Source organism: Pan paniscus, chromosome 11 (assembly GCF_029289425.2).
Source record: "Pan paniscus chromosome 11, NHGRI_mPanPan1-v2.0_pri, whole genome shotgun sequence".
NCBI lineage: Eukaryota > Metazoa > Chordata > Mammalia > Primates > Hominidae > Pan > Pan paniscus.
The window spans coordinates 91,591,503-91,616,409 of record NC_073260.2 but is presented as its reverse complement, the minus strand read 5'-3'; the positions used below and the strand labels follow the sequence as shown (position 1 = coordinate 91,616,409).

The 24,907-nt window shown below is 43.5% G+C and overlaps 1 protein-coding gene across 9 annotated transcripts in view; it reads right to left on the bottom strand.

The window, feature by feature from the left end:
* Positions 1-24,907, bottom strand: part of APTX (aprataxin) — a 71,903-nt gene that overhangs the window by 18,048 nt on the left and 28,948 nt on the right. For 3 of the 9 annotated variants that reach the window (XM_003830115.3, XM_003830112.4, XM_003830116.3), the window contains exon 1: positions 10,938-11,021. The exons of 2 other annotated variants lie outside the window; for them this stretch is intronic. In XM_003830115.3, coding sequence (XP_003830163.1) covers positions 10,938-10,975 — 38 coding nt within the window. In that variant the 5' untranslated portion in view covers positions 10,976-11,021. Of the gene's footprint in view, positions 1-6,600; positions 6,707-10,703; positions 10,851-10,886; positions 11,022-24,907 lie in introns of those variants that run through there. 4 more of the 9 variants (XM_055117326.2, XM_008955481.5, XM_003830114.5 and 1 more) reach the window with 4 other exon arrangements.

Sequence of the window (24,907 nt, the reverse complement as noted above, 5' to 3'; positions counted from 1 at the left end):
TAACCAAATATGGCATTAGCCCAGTAAAAGGACTGACTGACTCTTGTGGAGAATATTTTAAAAGGCTTCACGAGGAAGGGATATTAATGTGCGGTTTTAAAGGATGAGAAGGAGTTTGCCTGCCAGAGAACTAAGGACATAAAAAAGATGTTCTCTAGTGCTTAGGTGTCTTTATGTGTCATAGGTTTTCCTTCCCTGTCATGACATACTGATGTTAGAACAATATATTTCACTCCCATCTGCCAGGAGACAGTCATAATAAATATGCAAATCTACAATTTCTTTACTTTTTTTTTTTCTGAGACGGAGCTTCACTCTTGTTGCCCAGGCTGGAGTGCAATGGCACAATCTTGGCTCACCGCAACCTCTGCCTCCTGGGTTCAAGCGATTCTCCTGCCTCAGCCTCCCGAGTAGCTGGGATTATGGGCATGTGTCACCACAGTCAGCTAATTTTATATTTTTAGTAGAGACTAGGTTTCTCCATGTTGGTCAGTCTGGTCTCGACCTCCTGGCCTCAGGTGATCCGCCTGCCTCGGCCTCCCGAAGTGCTGGGATTACAGGCATGAGCCACCGTGCCCGGCCGCAAACCTACAATTTCTAAAGTGTGAATGTGGCAATTTTGTGCAATACACAACGCGCAAAACAATGGAAGTGCTGATATTCTTTTGAAAAACAACCCTTATGGCCATGTGGACTATCAGTAAAAGAGAAAGAGACAAGAAATTCAGAAGAGAGATGAGGCCTCAACAATGGCCGAAGCAAAGGGGATGGAGAGCAAGAAGAGCCAGGAGAAATCTGGAAGATATACTTAATTACTGATGACATTTGGGGAATGACAAAGGAATAAAAGGACACACTGGCCAGGTGCGGTGACTCAGGCCTGTAATCCCAGCACTTTGGGAGCCCAAGGCAGGCGGATCACGAGGTCAGGAGTTTGTGACCAGCCTAGCCAACGTGGTAAAACCCTATCTCTACTAAAAATACAAAAATTAGCCAGGCGTGGTGGCAGGTGCCTCCCACCTACTCGGGAGGCTGAGGCAGGAAAATTGCTTGAACCCAGGAGGCGGAGGTTGCAGTGAGCAGAGATCGCACCATTGTATTCCAGCCTGGGCAATAGGGCAAGGCTCCATCTCAAGAAAAAAAAAAAAAAAGGCGAGACACTCACCAAAGACTTCAAATTTGGAAGATGCCCATTAACAAAAATGAAAAATACACAAGGAGACATAATTTGGGGATAAAAAGGAAAGTGAAGAGAGAAGGACCAATTTCATATTGAAATGTAATTAGTTTAAGTTGCCTGTGGAAGATCCAAGACTCAAGCTGTGATATGTGGGTATGAAGCTCAAGAGAGGGGAATGGACTAAATGCATATATTTGAGAGGCATCAACATGTCACAGAGGCTGAGGCAAAGAGAGAGAGGATGAGATCACCCAATGAGGTGAAACAGGGAATTATGGGCAGAGAGAGGATGCCTCTCTAGACTCCAGACTCTTATCAGTGCTCAAGCCTCTAACACGCCTCTCCTGGAAACCTGCCTATAGTCAAGGCAGCACGTATGCCCTCTGCACAAGTTTCATGTCCATAAGCAAAGAAAAAAGAAACCCGATTTTTAAAAATCAGTTTCATTACCATCTGCAAAGACAAGACAATGCAAGGCAAAGTGAGCAAATGACAGCTGAGGAGATGCAAATTCAAATGAATAAGATTAGTGCGAGTATATGAGTACTGAGGAGGTAAAAAGTCCTGTATTAGCCAGTACAGGCTTCCAGAAACCTCCTGGTTAGAGATGGCTAGGAGCCAAGGGGACTGATAAAGAAGAAATGGGGTGGGAGGGGCCATTCCATTTTAAAAAGCACAAGTGACAACACAGATTTCGGCAAGGGCAAGCCATAGGTCGGGGTAAAAGCAGACTTAGTTGGCTGAACCAGAGGAGCTGCCTCGGAGAGCCACAAAAAAAGACAGAGGTGTTGAAAGAATACTAGGCTGAAAAGTTTACATTTACCATAATCATGAGGAGACAACTGCCAGGTTTTGAGCTTCACAGTAAGATAAAACAACAGCATCCAAAGAACACTTAACAGCTGTGTGTAGGCAGTCTAGCATGGAGAAATCCAGAGTCAGAGATTAGTGAGGAGGCTGTTAATATAACGTGGGCCAGAGAGGTCAAAAAGGCAGTTCAGCAAGTCTCTGTGAAGGAGCTGATGCAGGTGCATGAAGAGTCAGCTATAAATCTAAAATCCTAAACCTGGAGCCTCAAATGATGATGGTGTTATCGGCAGGTCCCACTTTTAAATGCTATGCGTTCCAAGGGGCCTCTGTTTGCACTTGCTGGAAACAGATGAATGAGCAGGTAACAGACTGAGGAGTGAAATATGTCTTCACTAGGCATTGGGAAATATGTGGTGACTGACTACTCATACTGACAATAAGAGAAGCCAGAAGAGAACAGATTTTGAGAGCAGGGCAAGAGAGGAATCCAGTGAGCAGCAGAGAGCATGGCTGGCAGATGCAGGATAATAAGAACTACCCTTTCTGCCCTCCATCAATACAGATACTTTATTCCCCCAAAGTTCTCAAGTTATGGTGTTCCTTTTTACTACTTCCTGAGAAGCTGAAGTAGTGACTGCACAACGGTTATGTAACCAACCTTAAACAGTAACTTCACCCGTTTCAGCCTCCAATTCCAACTTTTAGAAATGGAGTGTTTTACAATATGGCAAGTGCAGAAGGATGGGTGTTCCTGAATCTTCAACCCAGTCCCTCCAGTAAAACTCCATAAACTGAAAACTATGACAATAGAGGTCATGTCCATTTTCGCTTATCAATATATCTCTAGCACCTAATCTAACACTTGACATACAGCGGGCATACAATAAATATTTACAAGTGAATTATCAAATGCTATTTACTCTCTGCATGAGAGTAATAATTATCCCAGTTTTCTCTCCTGCCTTCTCTCTCCCTTCCTTCTATGGCTCTTCTTACGATGGAATGCTCTGTTCCTCTCTTTGGGCAATCCCATCCATTCTCACATCTAGGTGGATAAATCCCAATTCTCTATTTTTCACCTCTATATCTTTTTTTTTTTTTTTTTTTGAGACGGAGTTTTGCTGTTGCCCAGGCTGGAATGCAGTGGCGCAATCTCAGCTCACTGCAAACTCCACCTCATGGGTTCAAGCGATTCTCCTGCCTCAGCCTCCTGAGCAGCTGGGATTACAGGGGTGCATTACCACACCTGACTACTTTTTGTATTTTTAATAGAGACGGGGTTTCACCATGTTGGCCAGGCTGGTCTCGAACTCCTGATGTCAGGCGATCTGCCCACCTCGGCCTCCCAAAGTGCTGGGATTACAGGCGTGAGCCACCGCGCCCGGCCCAGCTCTATATCTTTCATTCTAGAGTTGAGGGGATCCATCAGAAAGAAATTCTGATTATTCCTTAAAGAACTCAAGTGATCTGATAGACCACACAAGGCCAGAAATCAGGTAACCTCAAATAGTGCTGTCCAATAGAATTTTCTGCAATGACGGAAATGTTCTAAACCTGAACTGTCCAATAAATTACCCACCACGTGACAATCGAGCATCTAAAATGTAGCTAGTACAACAGAGAAACTACATTTTTTACTTAATAGTTAAATAACTCCACGTGGCTGAGGGGCTACCATAATATCCACCACAGTCCTGGAAACTTGCCCTGCCCTGATCCATCTCAAGTCCCTCAGGCCTGAAGTTAAGCTCATCATACTGTAACTCCACAGTGCTTACGTATTTCACCTCCCGTTCCTCTTCACAGAACTAGTCCCACTTGCCCATCCCTCTCTCTCCTCTCTTCCCCAAGAAACACATACATACTGGCATACCTGCTTTGTGCTCTGCTCTATTATATTTGAAAGATATTGCATTTTTTACAAATTGACAGTTTGTGGCAAATCTGTGTCAAGCAAGTCTTTCAGTGCCATTTTTCCAACAGCATGTGCTCACTTCAGGTCTCTGTGTCACATTTTAGTAATTCTCACAATATTTCAAACTTTTTCATTATTATTATATCTGTTACAATGATTTGTGATCAGTGATCTTTGATCTTTGATGCTACTGGAAGAAAATGCCATCTAGGACTTTCACAGGTAGAGAGAAGTCAATGCCTGACTTCAAAGCTTCAAGGACAGGCTGTCTTGTTAGGGACTAATGCAGCTGGAGACTTTAAACTGAAGCCAACGCTCATTTACCATTTCAGAAATCCTAAGGCCCTTAAGAATTATACTCAGTCCACTCTGCCTGTGCTCTATAAATGGAACAACAAAGCCTGGACGACAGCATGACTGACTGAATATTTTAAGATCTCTGTTAAGAACTACTGCTTATAAAAAAAAGATTCCTTTCAAAATATTACTGCTCATTGACAATGCACCCAAGATCCCTGATGGAGATATATTACACAGGGAGATAAATATTGTTTTCGTGCTTGATAAAACAACATCCATGCTGCAGCCCATGGATCAAGGAGTAATTCTGACTTTCAAGTGTTATTAATTAAGAAATACATTTCATAAGGGTATAGCTGCTATCAACTGTGATTCTTCTGATGGACCTGGAAAAAGTAAATTGAAAACCTTCTGAAAAGGATTCAACCATTCTAGATGCCCTTAAGAACATCTGTAATTTATGGGAGGAGGTCAAAATATTAACATAAACAGGAGTTTGGAAAAAGTTGATTCCAACCCTTATGGATGACCTTCAGGGGTTCAAGACTTCAATGGAGGAAGTCACTCCCAATATAGCAGAAATAAAGAGAACTAAAATTATAAGTAGAACCTGAAGATGTGACTGAAATGCTGCAATCTCATGATCATACTTTAATGGATGAGGAGTTGCTTCTTATGGATGTGCAAAGAAAACGGTCTCTTGAGATGAAATCTATTCCTGATGAAGATGTAATGAACATTACCAAAACGCCAACAAAGGGCTGGGTGTTATGGCTCACACCTGTAATCCCAGCACTTTGGGAGGCCAAGGCGGGTGGATCACGAGGTCAGGAGATCAAGACCATCCTGGCTAACACGGTGAAACCCCGTCTCTACTAAAAATACAAAAAAATTAGCCAGGCGTGGTGGCGGGCACCTGTAGTCCCAGCTACTCTGGAGACTGAGGCAGGAGAATGGTGTGAACCCGGGAGGCGGAGCTTGCAGTGAGCCGAGATCGCGCCACTGCACTCCAGCCTGGGCGACAGAGCGAGACTCCGTCTCAAAAAAAAAAAAAAAGAAATTGCCACAGACATCCAAACCTTCAGCAACCATGACCCTGATCAGTCAGCAGCCACCAACGTCAAGGCAAGACCCCCCCTACATCAGCAAAAAGATCACAACTCACTGAAGGCTCAGGTGACTATTAGCAATTTTTAGCAAAGTACTTTTAATTAAGGTATGTACATTGTTTGTTCAGCCATAATGCTATTGCACACTTAACAGACTACAGTATAGTATAAACATAACTTTTATATGCACTAAGAAACCAAAACATTCATATGTTCACTTTATTGCAGTTGTCTAGAACCAAACCCACGTCTCTGAGGTATGCCTGTATGTATACCCTTCAAGTATAATATACTGAACAGCATCTCCCAAATAAATCGCTCTTTTTTTTTTTTTTTCTGAGACAGGGTCTCACTCTGTTGCCCAGATTGGGTGCAGGGCGTCATCACAGCTCACTGCAGCCTCAACTTCCTTGGGCTAAAGTGGTCCTCCAGCCTCAGCCTCCGGAGTAGCTCGGACTACAGACACACACCACCATGCCTTGCTAATTTATTTTATTTTGAGATGGGGTTCTCACTATGTTGCCTACACTGGTCTGAAACTCCTGGCCTCAAGCAATCCTCCTGTCTTGACCTCCCAAAGTGCACGGATTACAGGTAGGAGCCACGCCTGGCCTAAGTCATTCTTAATATGGTCTCCTGGTATTCCTTTCTCCTGAAACCCAAATCCTATTTAACTTTCAAGCCTCACCTCCTCCCTAAAGCCTTCATTGAGCTGTCTTCTCTTCTCTACATCTTATTATTGGATGTGGTCAAACTACCTTCACAGTTCTCTGACTGTTTAACATGGATGTAATTCTACTTTCCAAACAAGATTATAATCTCCCTACTAACAGACTGCATCACTGCCTACACATTCACAAAACAATGAGGAGGAGTTTCGGGAGATCACTGTCCTGGGCCAGGCCTGGTCTTTACTCCAGGATCCCCCGGTTTTCAGCACCTTTATCAAGTGCATACTATGTGCTAGGCACTATGCTAAATGTCTTACTTACATGGTCTCATTTTAACACTCACAACTCCATTCTGAGAAGAGAAAATTCAGGATGAGAAGATAAGTAACATGTTCAAGTCACATAGCCAATATGTGCCAGAACTACGATTTGAATTCCAAAGAATGGGTTCTTAACCACTGCATCATATAACTTTTGGCTTCACTCATTTGATCATTCAGTCAAAATTACTACACTCCTGTGTATCTTGTGCCATTCTAGTACTGGGAATAAAGAGATAATACATGAGCCCAGCCTTCAAAAAACTCAGCCTTAGCCAGGCATGGTGGCACGTACCTGTAGTCCCTGCTACTTGGGAGACTGAGGTGGAAGGATTGCTTGAGCCTAGGGGTTCAAGTCCAGCTTGGGCAACACAGCAAGACCTCATCTAAAAAAAATAAATCTTGTAGAGGAGAAAAACACAGAAACAATTATATTAATAGTAGATGTGGTAAACATGATGATTGCTCTGTGCAAAGGGTGGAAGCACAATGCTAGAGTACCCAACCGAGATTGGGAGAAAGGAGGTGTCAGGAAAAAATTTCCTGGAGGAGGTGGACCTAAACTTTATAACTGAGTCCCATTTATAAACTGGGTTAATTAGGTGAAAAGGAGCAGCCTAATTAGGTGAGGAGCAGGAGGTGGAGAAAGGAAACAGGGAGAAGATTCCAAGCAAAGAGAACAACAAGGGCAAGTACACAAAGAAGAAATAGCACAGTATCCATGAAGATGCCATTCAGTGTTGCTGGAACCTAAAGCATGAGGCAGAGAAGAGGCTGGAGATACAGGCAGGGTTCAGAACAGGCAGAGCCCTGGCTGAGAAGCTCAAACTTTAGAACTTTCAATGGATTTTGCAAGCCAGTAGACAATGAATGTTTGCTGAATGAATTAGAGAAAAGAATGGATGAATGCATGGACAGATCTTTAAAGATTAAGCAGGAATTTGATACAGACTTGTTTCCAAAGACCATCTGGGGGTGGAGGGGAGTAATGTGAAGAAAAGATATGGGGGAACAGGCCTAGAAGCAGGGAAATCAGTTAGAAGGCCATGATATTGCAGGTAAAAGGACAACAGTAGAGATGGAAAAGACTGCACAGATTTGAGAGATGTTTAGGGGGTAAAACTATCAGGACTTAGTGATGAATGTGATAAGAGTTAAGTCCAGGAAAGACACTGAGTTCAGTTTCAGTCATCTGAATTTGAAGTGTCTGTGGGACTTGCAGGCAGAGCTGTCCAGGAGGATAGTCAGATGTGAGGGTAAAGCTCAGAGAGGTCTAAGCTGACAATTTCAATTTGGGAGCATGTAGGAGGTAGTTAAAACCAAGCCAGCTGATGGGTTCACTCAGGCAATGTGTACAGAATGAAAAGAACAGTTTTCATTCTGAATGCTGGTAATATTATGTATCTGTATCCTAATCTGGATGGTGGTCACATAGGTATAATCATTTTATAAAAACTGGTCAAGCTTCACATCCACATGTATGTTTATTGCAGCACTATTAACAATAGCAAAGAGTTGGAACCAACCCAAATGCCCATCAATGATAGACTGGATAAAGAAAATGTGGCACATATATACCATGGAATATTATGCAGCCATAAAAAAGAATGAGTTCATGTCCTTTGCAGAGACATGGATGAAGCTGGAAACCATCATTCTCAGCAAACTAACACAGGAACAGAAAACCAAACACCACATGTTCTCACTCATAAGTGGGAGTTGAACAATGAGAACACATGGGCAGAGGGAGGGGAACATCACACACTGGGGCCTGTCAGGGGGTGAGGGGCTAGGGGAGGGATAGCATTAGGAGAAATACCTAATGTAGATGACAGGTTGACGGGTGCAGCAAACCACTATGGCACTTAGTATACACCTATGTAACAAACATGCACGTTCTGCACATGTATCCCAGAACTTAAAGTATAAAAAAAAAATTGGTCAAGCTAAAAAAAAAAAAAAAAGACCAGTTTTTCATTGTTCATATGCCAAAGTCACAAACAACAGAAACACCCAACATTTTAGGGAAGGAGGAAAATGACTACCCATAGCAGAAATGACTGGTAAGAAAGGCACATGGAGAACAGCTAGAATGTAAATTCCTTAAGAGAAAACAATTTATCTGTCTTGTTCATCTCTGTATCCCAATCAATACTTGTTGAATAAATCATCTGAGAGCACTGACACATAAAGCAAAGAAGAAGGGAGTAAAGGGATGACCAAGTTCCAAAAGCAGCAAAGAGATCCAGTAATAATCAAAAAATTTTTATCTGGTTTGACGATAGTCACTGGTGACCTTGGGGTGAAATTTCAGGGGAATGATGGGTCTGAGAGCTAGATACAGAAGGAAACAAAAGGTGAGGAAATGGAGGCAGAGTTCAGAATACTCACTAAAACAGTTTGGATATAAAGAGAAAGAAAGTTATTGGATGACAGCTAAAGTTATAATGGATCACCAAGGAGTTTTTCTTTCTTCGGCAAGGGGAAGTGTCAGAGATCTGAGAAACCTGGCCTTGTTTATACACGACTGGGAAACAGAAATGACAAATGAAAACAAGGTCTCATAAGTGACAGCATAAAATATCAGAAGCAAACATAAAGAAACTGCTCTGATTAGAGAGACAATTCATCCTCTGAGACAAAAGGAAAAGGGTATAAATCTTGATGACTTTAAAAGGGAAAGCAGAGGCAGAAATGTGAGGGAAAGCACATCTCATGACCCTAATTTTCTCCATAAAATAAAAGGTAACAAACAGGCCGGGTGCGGTGGCTCAAGCCTGTAATCCCAGCACTTTGGGAGGCCGAGGCAGGCAGATTACGAGGTCAGGAGATCGAGACCATCCTGGCTAACACGGTGAAACCCCGTCTCTACTAAAAAATAAAAAAAATTAGCCGGGCGTGGTGGTAGACGCCTGTAGTCCTGAGCCAGGAGAATGGCGTGAACCCGGGAGGCGGAGCTTGCAGTGAGCCGAGATCGCGCCACTGCACTCCAGCCTGGGCGACAGAGAGAGACTCCGTCTCAAAAAAATATAAAAATAAAAATAAAAGGTAACAAAGAGTAGGTGTCTGGGAGCTTAATGGACAGTCGAAGAAAAACAATATAGAACAGTGGCGAAGATCAAGGTCTCTGAAGTTGGATTGCCTGAATTCAAACATTGGTTCTACCACCTACTCGCTGTGTGACTTGAGGCAAGTTATTTAACCTCTCCAAGCCTTCATTCCCTCAAGTGTCAAGCGGTATTAACAAATGCTCTACACCATGGGGTTGTCACAAGAGCTAAAGGACAAAGTATGTAAAGCTCAGTGTCTGATAAAAAGCATTCAACACTATTATCACTCTTGTTAATAGTGAAGGTAGGGCAAGCAGGAGCTGTGGACATATAAAAAGATCATTTGAAAGCAATAACTGCGGCTGGGCACAGTGGCTCACGCCTGTAATCCCAACACTTTGGGAGGCCGAGGGGGGCCAATCACCTGAGGTCAGGAGTTTGAGACCAGCCTGGCCAACATGGTGAAACCCCATCTCTACTAAAAATACAAAAAATTAGCCAGGCGTCGTGGCACACGCCTGTAATCCCAGCTCCTTGGGAGGCTGAGGCAGAGATAGCTTGAACCCGGGAGACGGAGGTTGCAGTGAGGCGAGATCACGCCGTTGCTCTCCAGCCTGGGTAACAGAGTGAGACTCTGTCTAAAAAAAAAAAAAAAAAAAAAAAAAAAAGAAAATAAAAAGAAAAAAAGAAAGTAATAACTGTGTAACTAAGAAGAACGAGCACAAATCTGTATTGTCTCACATATGAACAATCCCCAAAAGTTCCAAACCTAGACCACAGCAATTCCAAATAGAAATTTTATCCCTGCTTTGTTAAGCCACTATCACTGGTATGTATGGGGAAAGGCTTTTTTTTTTTTCTTTTTTTTTTTTTTTTTTGAGACGGAGTTTCGCTCTTGGCATGTCCAGGCTGGAGTGCAATGGCGCGATCTCAGCTCACCACAAACTCCGCCTCCCGGGTTCAAGAACGTCTCCTGCCTCACCCTCCCGAGTAGCTGGGATTACAGGCATGCGCCACCACACCTGGCTAGTTTTGTATTTTTAGTAGAGACGGGGTTTCTCCATGTCGGTCAGGCTGGTCTGGAACTCCTGATCTCAGGTGATCCGCCCGCCTCGGCCTCCCAAAGTGCTGGGATTACAGGCATGAGCCACCCCGCCCGGCCAAGGACTGCTTCTTCTGGCATTCCCTACAAGGCCTGTTGAGGATGCTGCTAAGGTCCCTCAAGTGCCTTTCACGAAGCATTTCTGGCGGAAACGCTGTCCTTCCCGACAAGCTGGGCCGCCTCCTTGGTTGGACAGGGCCCATTCTCTAATATTTTTTCGGCTTGTGTTGCGACCAAGGTACATACAGGTGTCGGGAGCACACGTGAACAAACGCAAAGTGGGTCGAAGACCAACGCGAGCGCCCGCTGAAACAGCCCAAGGTAGTAACAGGGGAGGACGGAGAAAGCAGCCGTGAGAGCAGCGAATGAAAGCAGCGTCATTCAAGGCACATCACTCAAGGGTAGGAGCAGCCTCGGCCGAACGCTCACCCGCGGCATTGAGCCCAGCCAGCAGAAGAGATAGGCTGACGACCGCCTTACCTCCAGAAGTCGGAGACGGACAAATTCACGTTACTCATCTGTGCCTCACCGCTTCCGGCGCTGCGGGATGACGTCAGAGGCCGGCTGTATCGCGACCAGTAACGTCACCAGCACTTCTCTAACGGATTGGCTGAAAGAATCTTGCCCAGTTCCCAGATCAAAAAGCGTGCGCCCCAATTGGGTTCTCTCTGGGCCGTGGTCCAACTGAGGATCCTGGCAGTTATGCCTGTGGGGACCAGCTCTCTCAGCATCTCTCTGCCTGAGGGCCACTCGCCTGTCACTGCCTCACAGTCTCTGAATTGGGTGACATTTCAGACCCAATCCCTCTGTGGACGTTTCTAGGTGGCTGTGCAGCTTCTCGATACTCCATAAGGAGACGTTCACAACCTTTAAGGCCATCTCTCCTGCTGCAGACAACCTGCTGTAGCACTGCCACTTGCTTTTTAAACTACAGTCCGCTTTCTCCTTTGTGCAGGGAGGAAAGAATGGAGGGGTAAGAGGCAGGGAAACCTGTTTTTTGTAGTGCTGTGTACACTAAATGAACTGAGGGGCAATCCGGGAGAAAAAAAGCAAGATGCAGGCATAAGATGCCTGTACTGATTTTTTACAGCAATTCCAGAAAGTTCCCTAAGAATCATATTGCAGTTATTCAAAGGCATTTTGGCAGAAGGAACAATCCCTATCTCGGGGGTAAAAGTATAGTTTATAATTTTTCTCAAGTACAACACACTGGCAAAAATTCTTTGGTTGAATTAGGTTTCTGAATTTTCTGCTAGGCCCATCTGTGCACTTCCCTGTAAAATCCAGTTTTAGCACAGACCCTGGCTAAGTCAGTTTACCAAGAACCACCACCACCACCTCGCCTTATGTGGTTATTCTCAATATCTGATCAGGTTCCTTATTCTCCACTATCCCCCAGATGATGTCTGATTACCTCGGCCTGTCTCCAGCAAGAATCCTGTTAGGTATATTTAGCCAGAAACTCCTTTACCCCGATGTTTCCTCTTAGTAATTTTCCATCCACTGACCCCTACACAGCTCCTTGGCCATAAATGCCCACTTGCCCATGCTGCTGTTTGGAGTTGAGCCTAATCTCTCTTCCACTGCAAAACCCTGTTGCAGTGAGCTCTATATACCTATCATGAAGTTCCTGAATAAAGTCTTCCTTACCATGCTTCAGCAAGTATCATTGAATAATCTTTTCTTTAACAAATTTGAGACTTAAGGAGTCACATTCTTCATCAAGGTGGAGTATTGTTTCCTTCCATGGAAAAGCAGAGACTTAATGGTATGATGAAGCTATCAGAGCCTTCAAGACAGAAGGTGGGAGGATCTTCCAAGAAACACAGAGGACAGGCTTGCTTTTGTCAGCAGAGAAGATGCAGGTTTATATTAGGGTCATATAAGGAAGTGGGAAAACACAAGCAGCATCTCAGCAGCCACACAGGCCTTACAGCTGAGGAATGTTGTTCACAACTGCCCAAGATAAAAAGAGGCAACTCTGGTGACCTGACCAGTTTTGTTGTTCCCTCAATTAAGCATCCCTCTCGGTTAAGGGTGCTTCTTTGACCTGCCTTTGTGTGTCTTGCATCCAAAAGTTGGATTGGATCATTCTAATTACATCATTCACTATATAATGTGCAAAATTGGGCAGAGTTTCCATGTCCTGCTTGTTAGGCCTAGTCCATTGTCTATAGTGTATTAGTGGCCAGAAAAGCAAGATCACATGGCACAATGCATAGCTAAAGGTATGGCAGGCAGTGAAGACTTTCAGGCACTTCATATTGCCATGCTAATCACCAGAACTTTTTCATCTTGAAAAACTGAAACTCGGCCAGGCATGGTGGCTCACACCTGTAATCCCAGCACTTTGGGAGGCCAAGGCAGGTGGATTACCTGAGGTCAGGAGTTCGAGACCAGCCTGGCGTGGCGGAACTCGCCTGTAGTCCCAGCTACTTGGGAGGCTGAAGCAGAAGAATTGCTTGAACCCGGGAGGTAGAGGTTGCAGTGAGCCAAGATCACTCCACTGCACTCCAGCCTGGGCGATAGAGCAAGACTCTGCCTCAAAAAAAAAAAACTCCGTATCGATTAAATAGCTCCCTATTTTCCCTCCCCCACCTGGCAACCACCATTCTACTTACAGTTTTCATGAGTCTGACCACTCTAGGTACCTCATATAAGTAAAATCAGACAGTATTTGCCCATTTGCGACTGGCTTATTTCACTTAATATAATGTCCTCAAGTTTCATCCACATTGTATCATGTGTAAAAAGTTCCTTTTTAAGCTGAATAACACTCCATTGCATGTACACACCATACTTTATCCATTCATCCACCCATGGATATTCCACCATTTGGCTATTGTGAATAATGCTGCTATGAACATGAGTGTATAAATATCTCTTTGAGATCCCGTTTTCACAATTTGCAATTGCAAGAACATGGAACCAACCTAAATGCCCATGAACTGATGAATGCATAAAGAAAATGTCGTACATATACACCACAGAATACTACTCAGCCATAAAGAAGAATGAAATAATGTCTTTTGAAGCAACTTGAATGGAACTGGAGGCCATTTTTCTAAGTGAAGTAACTCAGGAATGGAAAACCAAATACCACATGTTCTCACTTATAATTGGCAGCTAAGCTTTGGGTATGTAAAGGCATACAGAGTGGTATAATGGACATTGGAGATTCAGAAGTGGAGAGAGTGGGAGGAAGATGAGAGATTTTAAAAAACTACATATTGGGTGTAACTATTACTCGGGTGATAGGTACACTAAAATTTCAGACTTCACCATTATACAATTCATCCATGAAACCAAAAACCATTTGTACCCCTAAAGCCATTGAAATTTGCTTTTAATGTGAAACAATTTTTAAAAATTCTTCTTTCAATTATTTTGAATATATACTCAGAAGTGAAATTGCTGGATTATATGGTAATTCCATTTTTAATATTTTGAGGAACTGTCACACTGTTTTCCATAGCAGCTGGATGATTTTACATTTCTACCAGTAGTGTACAAGAGTTCCAATTTCTCCACATTCTTGCCAACACTTTTTTTTTTTTTTTTTTTTTGAGACGGAGTCTCGCTCTGTCACCCAGGCTGGAGTGCAGTGGTGCAATCTCGGCTCCCTGCAACCTCCACCTCGCGGCTTAAGGCGATTCTCCTGCCTCAGCCTCCTGAGTAGCTGGGACTACAGGTGCCTGCCACCACACCCGGGTAATTTTTGTATTTTTTTTTTTTTTAGAAGAGATGGGGTTTCACCATATTGGCCAGGCTGGTCTCAAACTCCTGACCTTGTGATCCACCCACCTCGGCCTCCCAAAGTGCTGGGATTACAGGTGTGAGCCACTGCGCCCAGACGCTTGTTACTTTTTTTTGATAGCAGCCATCCTAATGGGTGTGAAATGGTATCTCATTGTGGTTTTGCTTTGTATTTCCCTAATGATTAGTGATGTTGATCTTTTCATAAGCTTCCTGTCTATTTGTATGTATTTGGAGAAATGTCTATTCAAGTACTTCGTCCATTTTTTAATGGGGTTTTTTTTTTGTTTTGTTGTAGGAGTTCTTTATATATTCTGGATATTGACCTCTGATCAAATATAAGATTCCCATTTCATAGGGTGCTTTTCACTCTGCTTGCTGGCTGTATCCCTGGATGCACAAAACTTAATTTTGAAGTACTTCAATTTACCTATTTTTACTTTTGCTGCCTGTCTTTTGGTGTTATATCCAAGAAAACATTGCCAAATCTGTCATGAAACTTTTCCCTTATGTTTTCTTCTAAGAGTTTTATAGTTTTAGGTCTTATGTTTAGGTCTTTGATCCATTTTTGAGGTGTGGTTTTATTTTTTTGTTTTTTGTTTTTGTTTTTGTTTCTGTGAGACAGAGTCTTGCTCTGTCGCCCAGGCTGGAGTGCAGTGATTCAATCACAGCTTACTGCAGCCTTGACCACCCAGACTCAAACAATCCTCCCACCTCAGCCTCCCAAGTAGCTGGGACTACAAGCATGTCCCACCAAGCCTGGCTAATTTTTTTTTAATAGAGACAGAGGTCTTGCTATGTTGCCCAGGCTGATCTTGAACTCCTGGGCTCAAGCAATCCTCCTGCCTCAGCCTCCCAAAGTGCTGACATTACAGGTGTGAGACACTGTGCCTGGCCTTGAGTTCATTTTCTGTACTATGTAAGGTAAGGCTCCAACTTCAATTTTTTGCATGTGGATACCCAGATTTTAGCAATATCATTTGTTGAAAAGACTGCCCTTTCCTCACTGAATGGTATTGACATACTTACTGAATATCATTTAATCATTTATGCAAGGATTTACTTCTGGGATTTCTATTGTATTCCATCAGTCTGTATGTCTGTCTTTACACTAGTACTGCACTGTTTTGATTACTATAGCTTTGTAATACTTTTTGAAATCAGGAAGTATAAGAACTTTATTCTTTTTTTTTTTCAAGATTGTTTTTGGCTACTCTGCTCAGGGTTTTGTTGTTTGTTTGTTTGTTTGTTTGTTTTAATTCCAACAGTTAGAAATGAGATCTCACATGAAAACCCGGATTCTGGCTGGGCTCAGTGGCTCATGTCTGTAATCCCAGCATTTGGGAAGATGAGTCAGGAGGATTGCTTGAGGCCAGGAGTTCAAGATCAGCCCAGCCAACATAGCAAGACCCTCTCTCTATAAAAAAAAATTTAATAAAAAGAATTTTTTTTAAAAATCAGGATTCCTGATCTCTTGGGGGAAAAATCAATAAATCTAGCCAAGTCTAACAACAAATAGCTAGAATTGTGAATAGCTGCCATGTGCTCTCCAGTTTGCCACTGTTTCCACCCACTCACTTATATAACCTGTCTGGCCCTCTGAAAGCCCTTCTTTCTTTAAGATTTTGAGACTCCTGCTCTAAGGGAAAAGCAGTTGGAGGCAGAGTACCTACCTGATCTAAGGGAAAAGCAGGTGAAGCCAGAGGCTGTGGTTGCCTGCTCCAGAGACTTGCTCAGAAGGAAAAATATGAAATTCTGAGAGAGAGTATAGCTGGGACACCTCATTTTGTTTTGGCATTTGGGGAAAGCTGTATTAGTCAGAGTTCTCCAGAGAAACAGTAGAGAGGGAGAGGGTTGTGAGGGCGTCAAGAAAGACCTATCTGGCCGGGTGCGGTGGCTCACACCTGTAATCCCAACACTTTGGGAGGCCGAGGCAGGCGAATCACGAGGTCAGGAGATCGAGACCATCCTGGCTAACATGGTGAAACCCCGTCTCTACTAAAAATACAAAAAATTAGCCGGGCAAGGTGGCAGGTGCCTGTAGTCCCAGCTACTTGGGAGGCTGAGGCAGGAGAAAGGTGTGAACCCAGGAGGCGGAGCTTGCAGTAAGCCTAGATTGCGCCACTACACTCTAGCCTGGGCGACAGAGCAAGACTCTGTCTCAAAAAAAAAAAAAAAAAAAAAAAAAAAAGAAAGAAAGAAAGGCCTATCTGAGGAAAAGACAATTAGACTGAGTCCAGAAAGACAGAAAGGAAACAAACACATGAAGACTTGATGGAAAAATATTCTAGGTCTGTGATCCAAACTGAGGAAAGAGCATGTACAAAGGCCCAATAGCAGGGCTTTTAGATTATTCTTTTAGAATTGCTAGAAGTCCAGTGGAGGTGAAAATCCAATGGAGTTAGTGAAAGGAAGATAAGGAGGCCTGAGCAAGGACAATAGTAAACCATTTAAGAACCGTATGTGGATTCATCATTCATTGAAAAACCCCTGAAGAGTTAGTTAGGAAGTGACATATTTGATGTTCATTTTATGAAGGTCATTGTGGCTGCTGTGAGCAAGAATGGACTAGTGGGGAAGGCAAAAGCAGAAAAGTGGAAAGCAGTTAGCAGTTTACTGATGCAGTGCAAAGGACGTTGGCAGCCATGAACAAAGGGACAGAAGTTCACTGACTCAAGGGATATTTGGGGGCAGCATCAACTGGACAAGACAAAACATACTCTTTTCTATAGGCAGTCCTAGGTCTGATGCCAAATCATAAAAGTTATTTAGTGGTGATAGAATGAAAATCTAGCGAAACATAAATTTAGTTGCATGTTTCATATATCCAAAAACTTCTTACTGCAAGAACTGCGACACTGCCTTCTCTGACCATACACAGGTCTAAAGTGAGGGGATTTATGCTACTAAGCATAATGAAAACGATATTTAAAAAAAAAGTAGGTAAACATGTTTTCTCACCCCTAGGGTGAAACAACTTTGATGTGTGTACTACACTGTCTCCCCAACGCTCCCCACCAAGACTGAGCCCAGGCTGCCCAGAGGGGTACTCTGCCTATCAACCCGTCCTCTGCTGGTTTCCTTCCCATCCCTGTCTCACTTCTTCACTCCCCTGCTGGTAATTCTTGGGATCATCTCAAAAGTACCAGCATTCCAAATCCTTGTGACACTGTCTGCTCTGGGGGAATCCAACCTAATGCACTCCTCCTATTTTCTAATGATATCATTTTATTTATTTTTAGATAAGTTAACCTCCTACTGCTTCCCAACTTCGTTATGTCATGGCACAAAGATAAAATTCTAATATTTGCAGAACACATGGGGGTAAATCTGAGGGGAGGCCTATGAGGAGCTTGGTGAAAAAAATTTCCTTATTTTTTCTTTATAATTATATATAATAATATAAATAAACAACAAAGTATTGGGGAAAATAACATTGATTTTGGCTACATATCCAAGTAAAATATTTTTAGATTTTTTTGATGAGGAAATTGAGCATATTTCTGTAAATATAACCTTTATGATATTAAGGTTTCATGATAAAATAGCTATACAATTTCTGACTAAGATTTTTTTTTTTAATTAGAGACAGGGTCTCACTGTGTTACCCAGGCTGGTCTCAAACTGTTGGCCTCAAGCAGTCCTCCAAACTCGGCCTCCCAAAGTGCTGGAATTACAGGTGTGAACCACCACACACAGCTTCTGATTAAGATTTTTTTTTTTTTTTTTTTGAGATGGAGTCTCACTCTGTCACCCAGGCTGGAGTGCAGTGGCACAATCTTGGCTCACTGCAACCTCCACCTCCCTGGTTCAAGCAATTCTCCTGCCTCAGCCTCCCCAGTAGCTGGGATTACAGGCATGTGCCACCATGCCCGGCTAATTTTTGTATTTTTAGTAGAGATGGAGTTTTGCCATGTTGGCAAGGCTGGTATCGAACTCCTGACCTCAGGTGACCCACCCGCCTCTACTTCCCAAAGTGCTGGGATTACAGACGTGCGCCACCGCGTTGGCCTGATTAAGATTTTTTTAATGATAATCTTTTCAAATTCTTGGTAATCATACCTGTAATTGGGACACCAGTTGAGCAGTTCTGTTCTATACATTACAGTGTAAACATGATGAGGTATTCATAAACTACACCCTGTAAATTCACTTTAAAATCTTCCAACTATAATTTACCCTCTATTATTTTCAACTCCTGCTTTTAGGACTGGTTAACTTCTCCCACTATGTGCTGATTTCTTGAATCTAATTAACTCTTAACACTTTCAAGGATCTAATTTTTAAGAGTTTAGGAGATGATTACTGTAATCCCAAGCACTGACATTCATATCATTGGTGGTTTGTGGAAAATTTTATTTCAATTCAGCAATGCTGATCTGTGTAAATCACAGATCTTATAGTGGTCTATCCTGAAATTTCTTATAAACATTAAGAAGAAAGGCACAGGAATGCCTTCTAACTTACTTAACCTGCCTTGCCTTCCACCACCTCTTTAGTCCCAGCCTTGTACCAGCAATATTGAACTTCCTACCCTTTCCCCCACCCCAATACATCAGTATATTGAGTTCCTTGATGTTCGTGCTATTCTTTCTGGAATGTTATTCTTTCTTTTCTCCCTAATTCACTCTTGTCCCCTCCAATCCAATCACACTGCAACTAGAGAAAATATTTCACATCCCTGTAATCCCAGCATTTTAGGAGGCCGAGGCAGGAAGACTGCTTGAGACCAGAAGTTTGAGACCAGGCTGGGCAACAAAGTGAGACCCTGTCTCTATAAAAAATAAATAACTTAGCCGGGCATGGTGGTATGTGCCCGTGATCCCAGCTACTTGAGAGACTGAGGAAAGAGGACTGCTTGAGCCCAGAAGTCCAAGGCTGCAGTAAACCATGATTATGCCACTGCACTCCAGCCCTCCAGCCCAGGTAACAGGGCGATACCCTGTCTCTAAAAAAAATAATAATAAAGAAAAGAAAAGGGAAAAAAAATTCAAAACACAAACAAACCTGATCATGTCACTCCCCTGCTTAAATCTTTTACCAATGCTCATCAAATTAAGAATAAACTCCCTTGTTTGGTCAGTTTTACAGAAGTTCTTGTCCATCTGTCTAATCTCATCTACCACTCTCTCCTCGCCTATTTGCCCAAACACAGGCCCTTTCCTTCAATTTCTTGAACCCATTCAGTCAAGAGTCCTGGGTTGAAACTTAGAAAACTTCTCTGGCTACTTTAAAGACTGATGGGGCTGCCTTCTGCACCATCTCCAAACCATAAGAACCTTACGGTATCCGGGCCCTCAATCTCACAATCACAAACAGGCAATAGTAGTTCCCAGAACAGGAGGGCCTGGGCTCTTGGCACCGTCAGACCAGCTCCTCTTACTAGTCAAGTGGGAGAGACATGGCTATAGGAGCCCACACGGATACCCACATCCCACAGTCTCAGGGTCTTGGCCTCCAGTCAGATGAAACCAAAGCAACTCTAGCTCTCCATTGGCTGGTGCATTCATTCATTCATTCAACTCTGAGCAACTTCTACATGTCAGGAATCACTCTAGGAGCTGGGGCTACCACAGTGAACAAAACAAAGTTCCTGCGTTCGCCAGGCGTGGTGGCTCACACCTGTAATCCCAGCACTTTGGGAGGCTGAGGCGGGTGGATCACTTGAGGTAAGAAGTTCAAGACCAGCCTGGTCAACATGGTGAAACCCCGTCTCTACTAAATATACAAAAATTAGCCAGGCGTGGTGGCGGGTGCCTGTAACCCCAGCTACTCAGGAGGCTGAGGCAGGAGAATCGCTTGAACCCGGGAGGCAGAGGTTGCAGTGAGCCAAGATCATGCCATTGCACTCCAGCCTGGGCAACAAGAGTGAAACTTCGTTCCAAAAAAAAAAAAAGTTCCTGCTTTCAAGGATCTTACAGTCTAAATGGGTGAGGCAGATCATAAGAAAAGAAAGATACAGGTCATGTGAGGATAAATGCTATAAAGAAAAAACAAGTGGGATATAGAAAGTGGTGAGGATGGCCGGGCGTGGTGACTAACGCCTGTAATCCCAGCACGTTGGGAGGCCAAGGCAGGTGGATTGCCTGAGCTCAGGAGTTTGAGACCAGCCTGGCCAACATAGTGAAACCCCATCTTTACTAAAAAGTACAAAAATTAACAGAGCGTGGTGGTGCACGCCTGTAATCCCAGTTACTTGGGAAGCTGAGGCATGAAAATTGCTTGAACCTGAGAGGCAGAGGTTGTAGTGAGCTGAGATCGTGCCACTGCACTACAGCCTGCGTGACAGAGTGAGACTCCGTCTCAAAAAAAAAGAAAAAAAAAAGTGGTGAGGATGTCTTGGTAGTGTGGGAGGCCTCTCTTGAGCACAGACCTGAAAGAAGAAAAAAGTCATGTGGATATCTGGGTGAAATGAGAAACCATTAAAGGATTTTAATCAGTGGAGCACCATTTTTTTTTTTTTTTTTTGAGATGGAGTCTTGCTCTGTCACCCAGGCTAGAGTGCAGTGGCACGATCTTGGCTCACTGCAACCTCCGCCTCCCAGGTTCAAGGAATTCTCCTGCCTCAGCCTCCCGAGTAGCTGGGATTACAGGCGCCTGCCACCACGCCCGGCTAATTTTTTATTTTTAGTAGAGACGGGGTTTCACCATCTTGGCCAGGCTGGTCTCGAACTCCTGACCTTGTGATCCACCCGCCTCGGCCTCCCAAAGTGCTGGGATTACAGGCGTGAGCCACCGCGCCCGCCCGAAGTGCCATATTTTTTAAAAGGTTACTCTAATTATTTTATGGCACCAGAATCTTAAAGAGAGGGAATGGTTTCCAATTCTGCGTTTCTTTAAATGTATCCATTCATCAAACACTTAAGAGTGCCTTCTCTGTGTCACGCAGTGGGGTCCATGTTGAGTCAACAAGCCAGACACAGCCCTTCCCCTTAAGGAGCTTTCAGTCTACTGAGGACAGCTGCAGCACACGCTCACCTTTCACAGCCTCAGTGCTGAGCCCACTCTCCTGAACCTGCAGTCTCCTTACTGCTAGTCTTTCCAATATTGCATTGCTGCTCTTTCTCCCACTTGTCTTTCTTACTGCACTTCAGACTGGACGTCCAGTGGCATTTTCCTGAGCATGGTTTGGTCCCTCTTGACAACAAATTTGAATGTCTACACATTTACACCATTCAGACAACCCCGAGACACTTCTACTTTGTCATTCTTTTCACAAGCAAAGCTCCAGCTGTCTATGTGAAAATAATACTATTTCAACAACTGTCTTCACCATACGTTTAACCACAGTAAAACTTCTGCTTTCATAGAATAATATTGCTCCTAAATTATGAGCCCTGTAACAAAAATTTTAACCACCCTCCAAAGGGCTTTGATTCACAAGAGACCTTACTTTTCACCTGTATGACTTCTTGGATATTTTAGAGAGAGAGGATATAGCATACATGATTAAAGAAAAAAAAAGAACGCAAAATTTTTTAGAAAATGTATACTTAGCCTTTCTCTCTGTGGTAGCCAATTACTTTAGTAGACCTAATTGATTCTCACCTTTCAGAATTCCTACCCTTGCATAGTCCCCTTCCACATTGACTGGACTTGGCTGAGTGACTGGCTTTTGCCAATGGGACATTACCAAGTACAATGCAAGCAGAACCTTAATAACTGCTTACACATTGTGGCCTATCCTCTTGGGGTGCTCCTGTTCAAAGGATCCAGCTGCCATGCTGTAAGAAGCCCAACTTAGCCACATGAAGGAGAGGTCCCAGCGGAGCTCCCAGCCAGTAACAGCCAGTATATGAGTGACCCAGCTTGGAAGTGGGTCCTCCAGCCCTAGGGAAGCCACCCTAGCAGTTGCTACACAGAACAGAGATGCACTATCCCTGCTAAGCCCTGCCCCAACTGCGGAATTCTGATTAAATAAATGATTGCTACCTTAAGTCACCAATTTTGAGGGCAGCTTGCTAAACAGCATTAGATAACCAGAACACTCCCTTTTAAAAGAAGGGTGGGGGCACTATTCCTACCACGTTCTGGAAGTCATAAGATTGTCTGAAATCTGGGTCAAGGCTCAACTTCCTAATAGAAGAGTTGCCTTATATACTTGTGTAAATGTTAATGTCTGTGCCCCAATCATTCGTAAGCTCCATGAGAAAAGGGATTGTGTCTGTCACAGTCAACATTGTTTTACTGACCTAGAAAAGACCCTGACATATAGTAGGTACTCAATCAATATTTTAGTAAATCAATGTAATATTGATTTACTAGCTCTACTATTTCCTCTGTTTGAATAGGATAATTTCTATGACCATTACTATTAGCAAACATTTACTAATGTTTATTTACATGTGGATACTCTTCTGCACACCTTGTACATGTTAACTCATTTACTCTTCACAATAACTCTATGAGCTAGATACTATTATTATCCACTTTTACAGACAAGGAAATTGAGGCACAGAAAAAATAAGTAACTTGTTTGTGGCGTGGCCAGGATTCAGTTTCCAGAATTTGTATTGTTAGCCACTACAATGCCTTTCCCAGTTTCCCGTCCTAGATCTGACAGTGCCATTGCTGTTGAAAAAAAGAAAAAGGTAAAGTTACACAGCAGATGAACAGTTATCTTCATCACAACTTCTTCACGATGAAGACAACATCATGACTAGGCAGGTAGGAAGCTGCTCATGGAGGGCCAGGCGTGGTGGCTCATGCCTGTAATCCCAGCACTTTGGGAGGCCAAGGCGGGCAGATCACAAGGTCAGGAGATCGAGACCATCCTGGCTGACATGGTGAAACCCTGTCTCTACTAAAAATACAAAAAAATTAGCCAGGCATGGTGGCAGGTGCCTGTAGTCACAGCTACTCAGGAGGCTGAGACAGAATGGTGTGAACCCGGGAGGCGGAGCTTGCAGTGAGCCGAGATTGCGCCACTGCACTCCAGCCTGGGCGACAGTGCAAGACTCCGTCTAAAAAACAAAACAAAAACAAGACCAAGCTCCTGCTCTAAAATGCCTTTTCAATGTCAATGATAACAGGAGATGAAAGAAATGACAGGTGAGGGCAACCACCAGGAAGAAAGACTTTTACATCAGGCCTCACCCCTAGGGCTCTAACTCTGGCAGCTAAAAATAACTGAACTCCAACCTATGCACTCAACCCAACTCCAATATCCCAACAGGAGTGTAAAGAGACCCTAGTCAGTAGCTGCTAATTCAGTGCAGAGTCCCTTTTAATGCTGATACCACTGTGGCTTATGCCTAGGTCTTCCCAATGCTCAGTATAGAAACTGATGGCAAAGGCCTACTCTGGCACCATTACCAGCCCTGCCTCCGCTCTGAGGGACAACCTGGATGTAGGAATCTAAGCCAATAGCACTCATAAGGTTACCTGAGGACTGACCTCTCAGTCTGGTAAGTACAGGACTTTCTTGATGAACCACCACTACACCACCAGCAAGTGTGTATGAACAAACACCCCTGGCCTCACTCCCATATTTGGAGAAGATGTGGGAAATTTAACACAAAAATATCTAAAGGGCAGTTTATTAGAAATCATGGTAGGTGGTAGAAAATGGCAGTTTAACCCAACAGTAGAATAAATATTCCATAGCTGTACCACTTAACAGCTTAACAAAAGGATGCATAGCTGGGGAGCAGCAGGACATCCTTAACAAAAGGATGCATAGCTGGGGAGCAGGACATCAGGTCTTGGTAATCAGGGGAGCCGCCCTAAAGGGGGCCCTTAAACTGGGTCTTGTCCGTTAGACATTCACTCAACAAACACTTCTTGACACTTGCTATATGCCAATTACTTTACTAGGTGCTGGAGATAAAACATTGCTAAGCCACGATCACCAAGACAGTCCTCCACCCTAGAAGTACTGCTGTAGCTCAGCAAATTGCCCTTTGTTGTGCTGCCATCAAAGGCATCCCTCTACACTGGTCACCTGGTCAGGGATACTGTCAAGGACACTGCTCCTCACATAACACAATGTGCTCTTTATAAGCATCCCTGGGAGACATTCCAATCTGATCTCCATTCTAGGAATAGTTTTACTTCTCCAGAGTACTGGATTGATGTTTTATCTTCAGATACCATGAATTGTGGGACCAATGAGGTTGTCAGTTTAGAGACAAATTCATGGCCCAGCTGTATCAAATGTGAAGGTCATTCTTGTATGCATTTTAGCTTTGTCTCTGGTTCCATTTTGTTACTACCCATGTTTTTATTTTTTTCATTCTCCACACTTTTAATGTATGGCATCTTGGGGTATATTGTCTCTGTTTGTTGTATCCTCGGAAGTGGCTGTAAACCCTTCTGGAAGAAAGCATTGCCTTCAATGTTTATAATACATTATACACATCTGCACAAATGCTATGATGGAAGTGTGTACACTGCGTGATGTGGGAACACAAATAATAACGCCTTATAAATTATCAAAGGCATTAGAGAAATCTTGCATAAGGGTCATTGCCTGAGTTGTATTTTTTCTTTTCTTTTTTTGAGACGGAGCCTCACTCTATTGCCCAGGCTGGAGTGCAATGGCGCGATCTCAGCTCACTGAACCTCCACCTCCCGGGTTCGAGTGATTCTCCTGCCTCAGCCTCCCGAGTAGCTGGGATTACAGCCGCACACCATCATGCCCCGCTAATTTTTGTATTTTTAGTAGAGACAGGGTTTCACCATGTTGGCCAGGC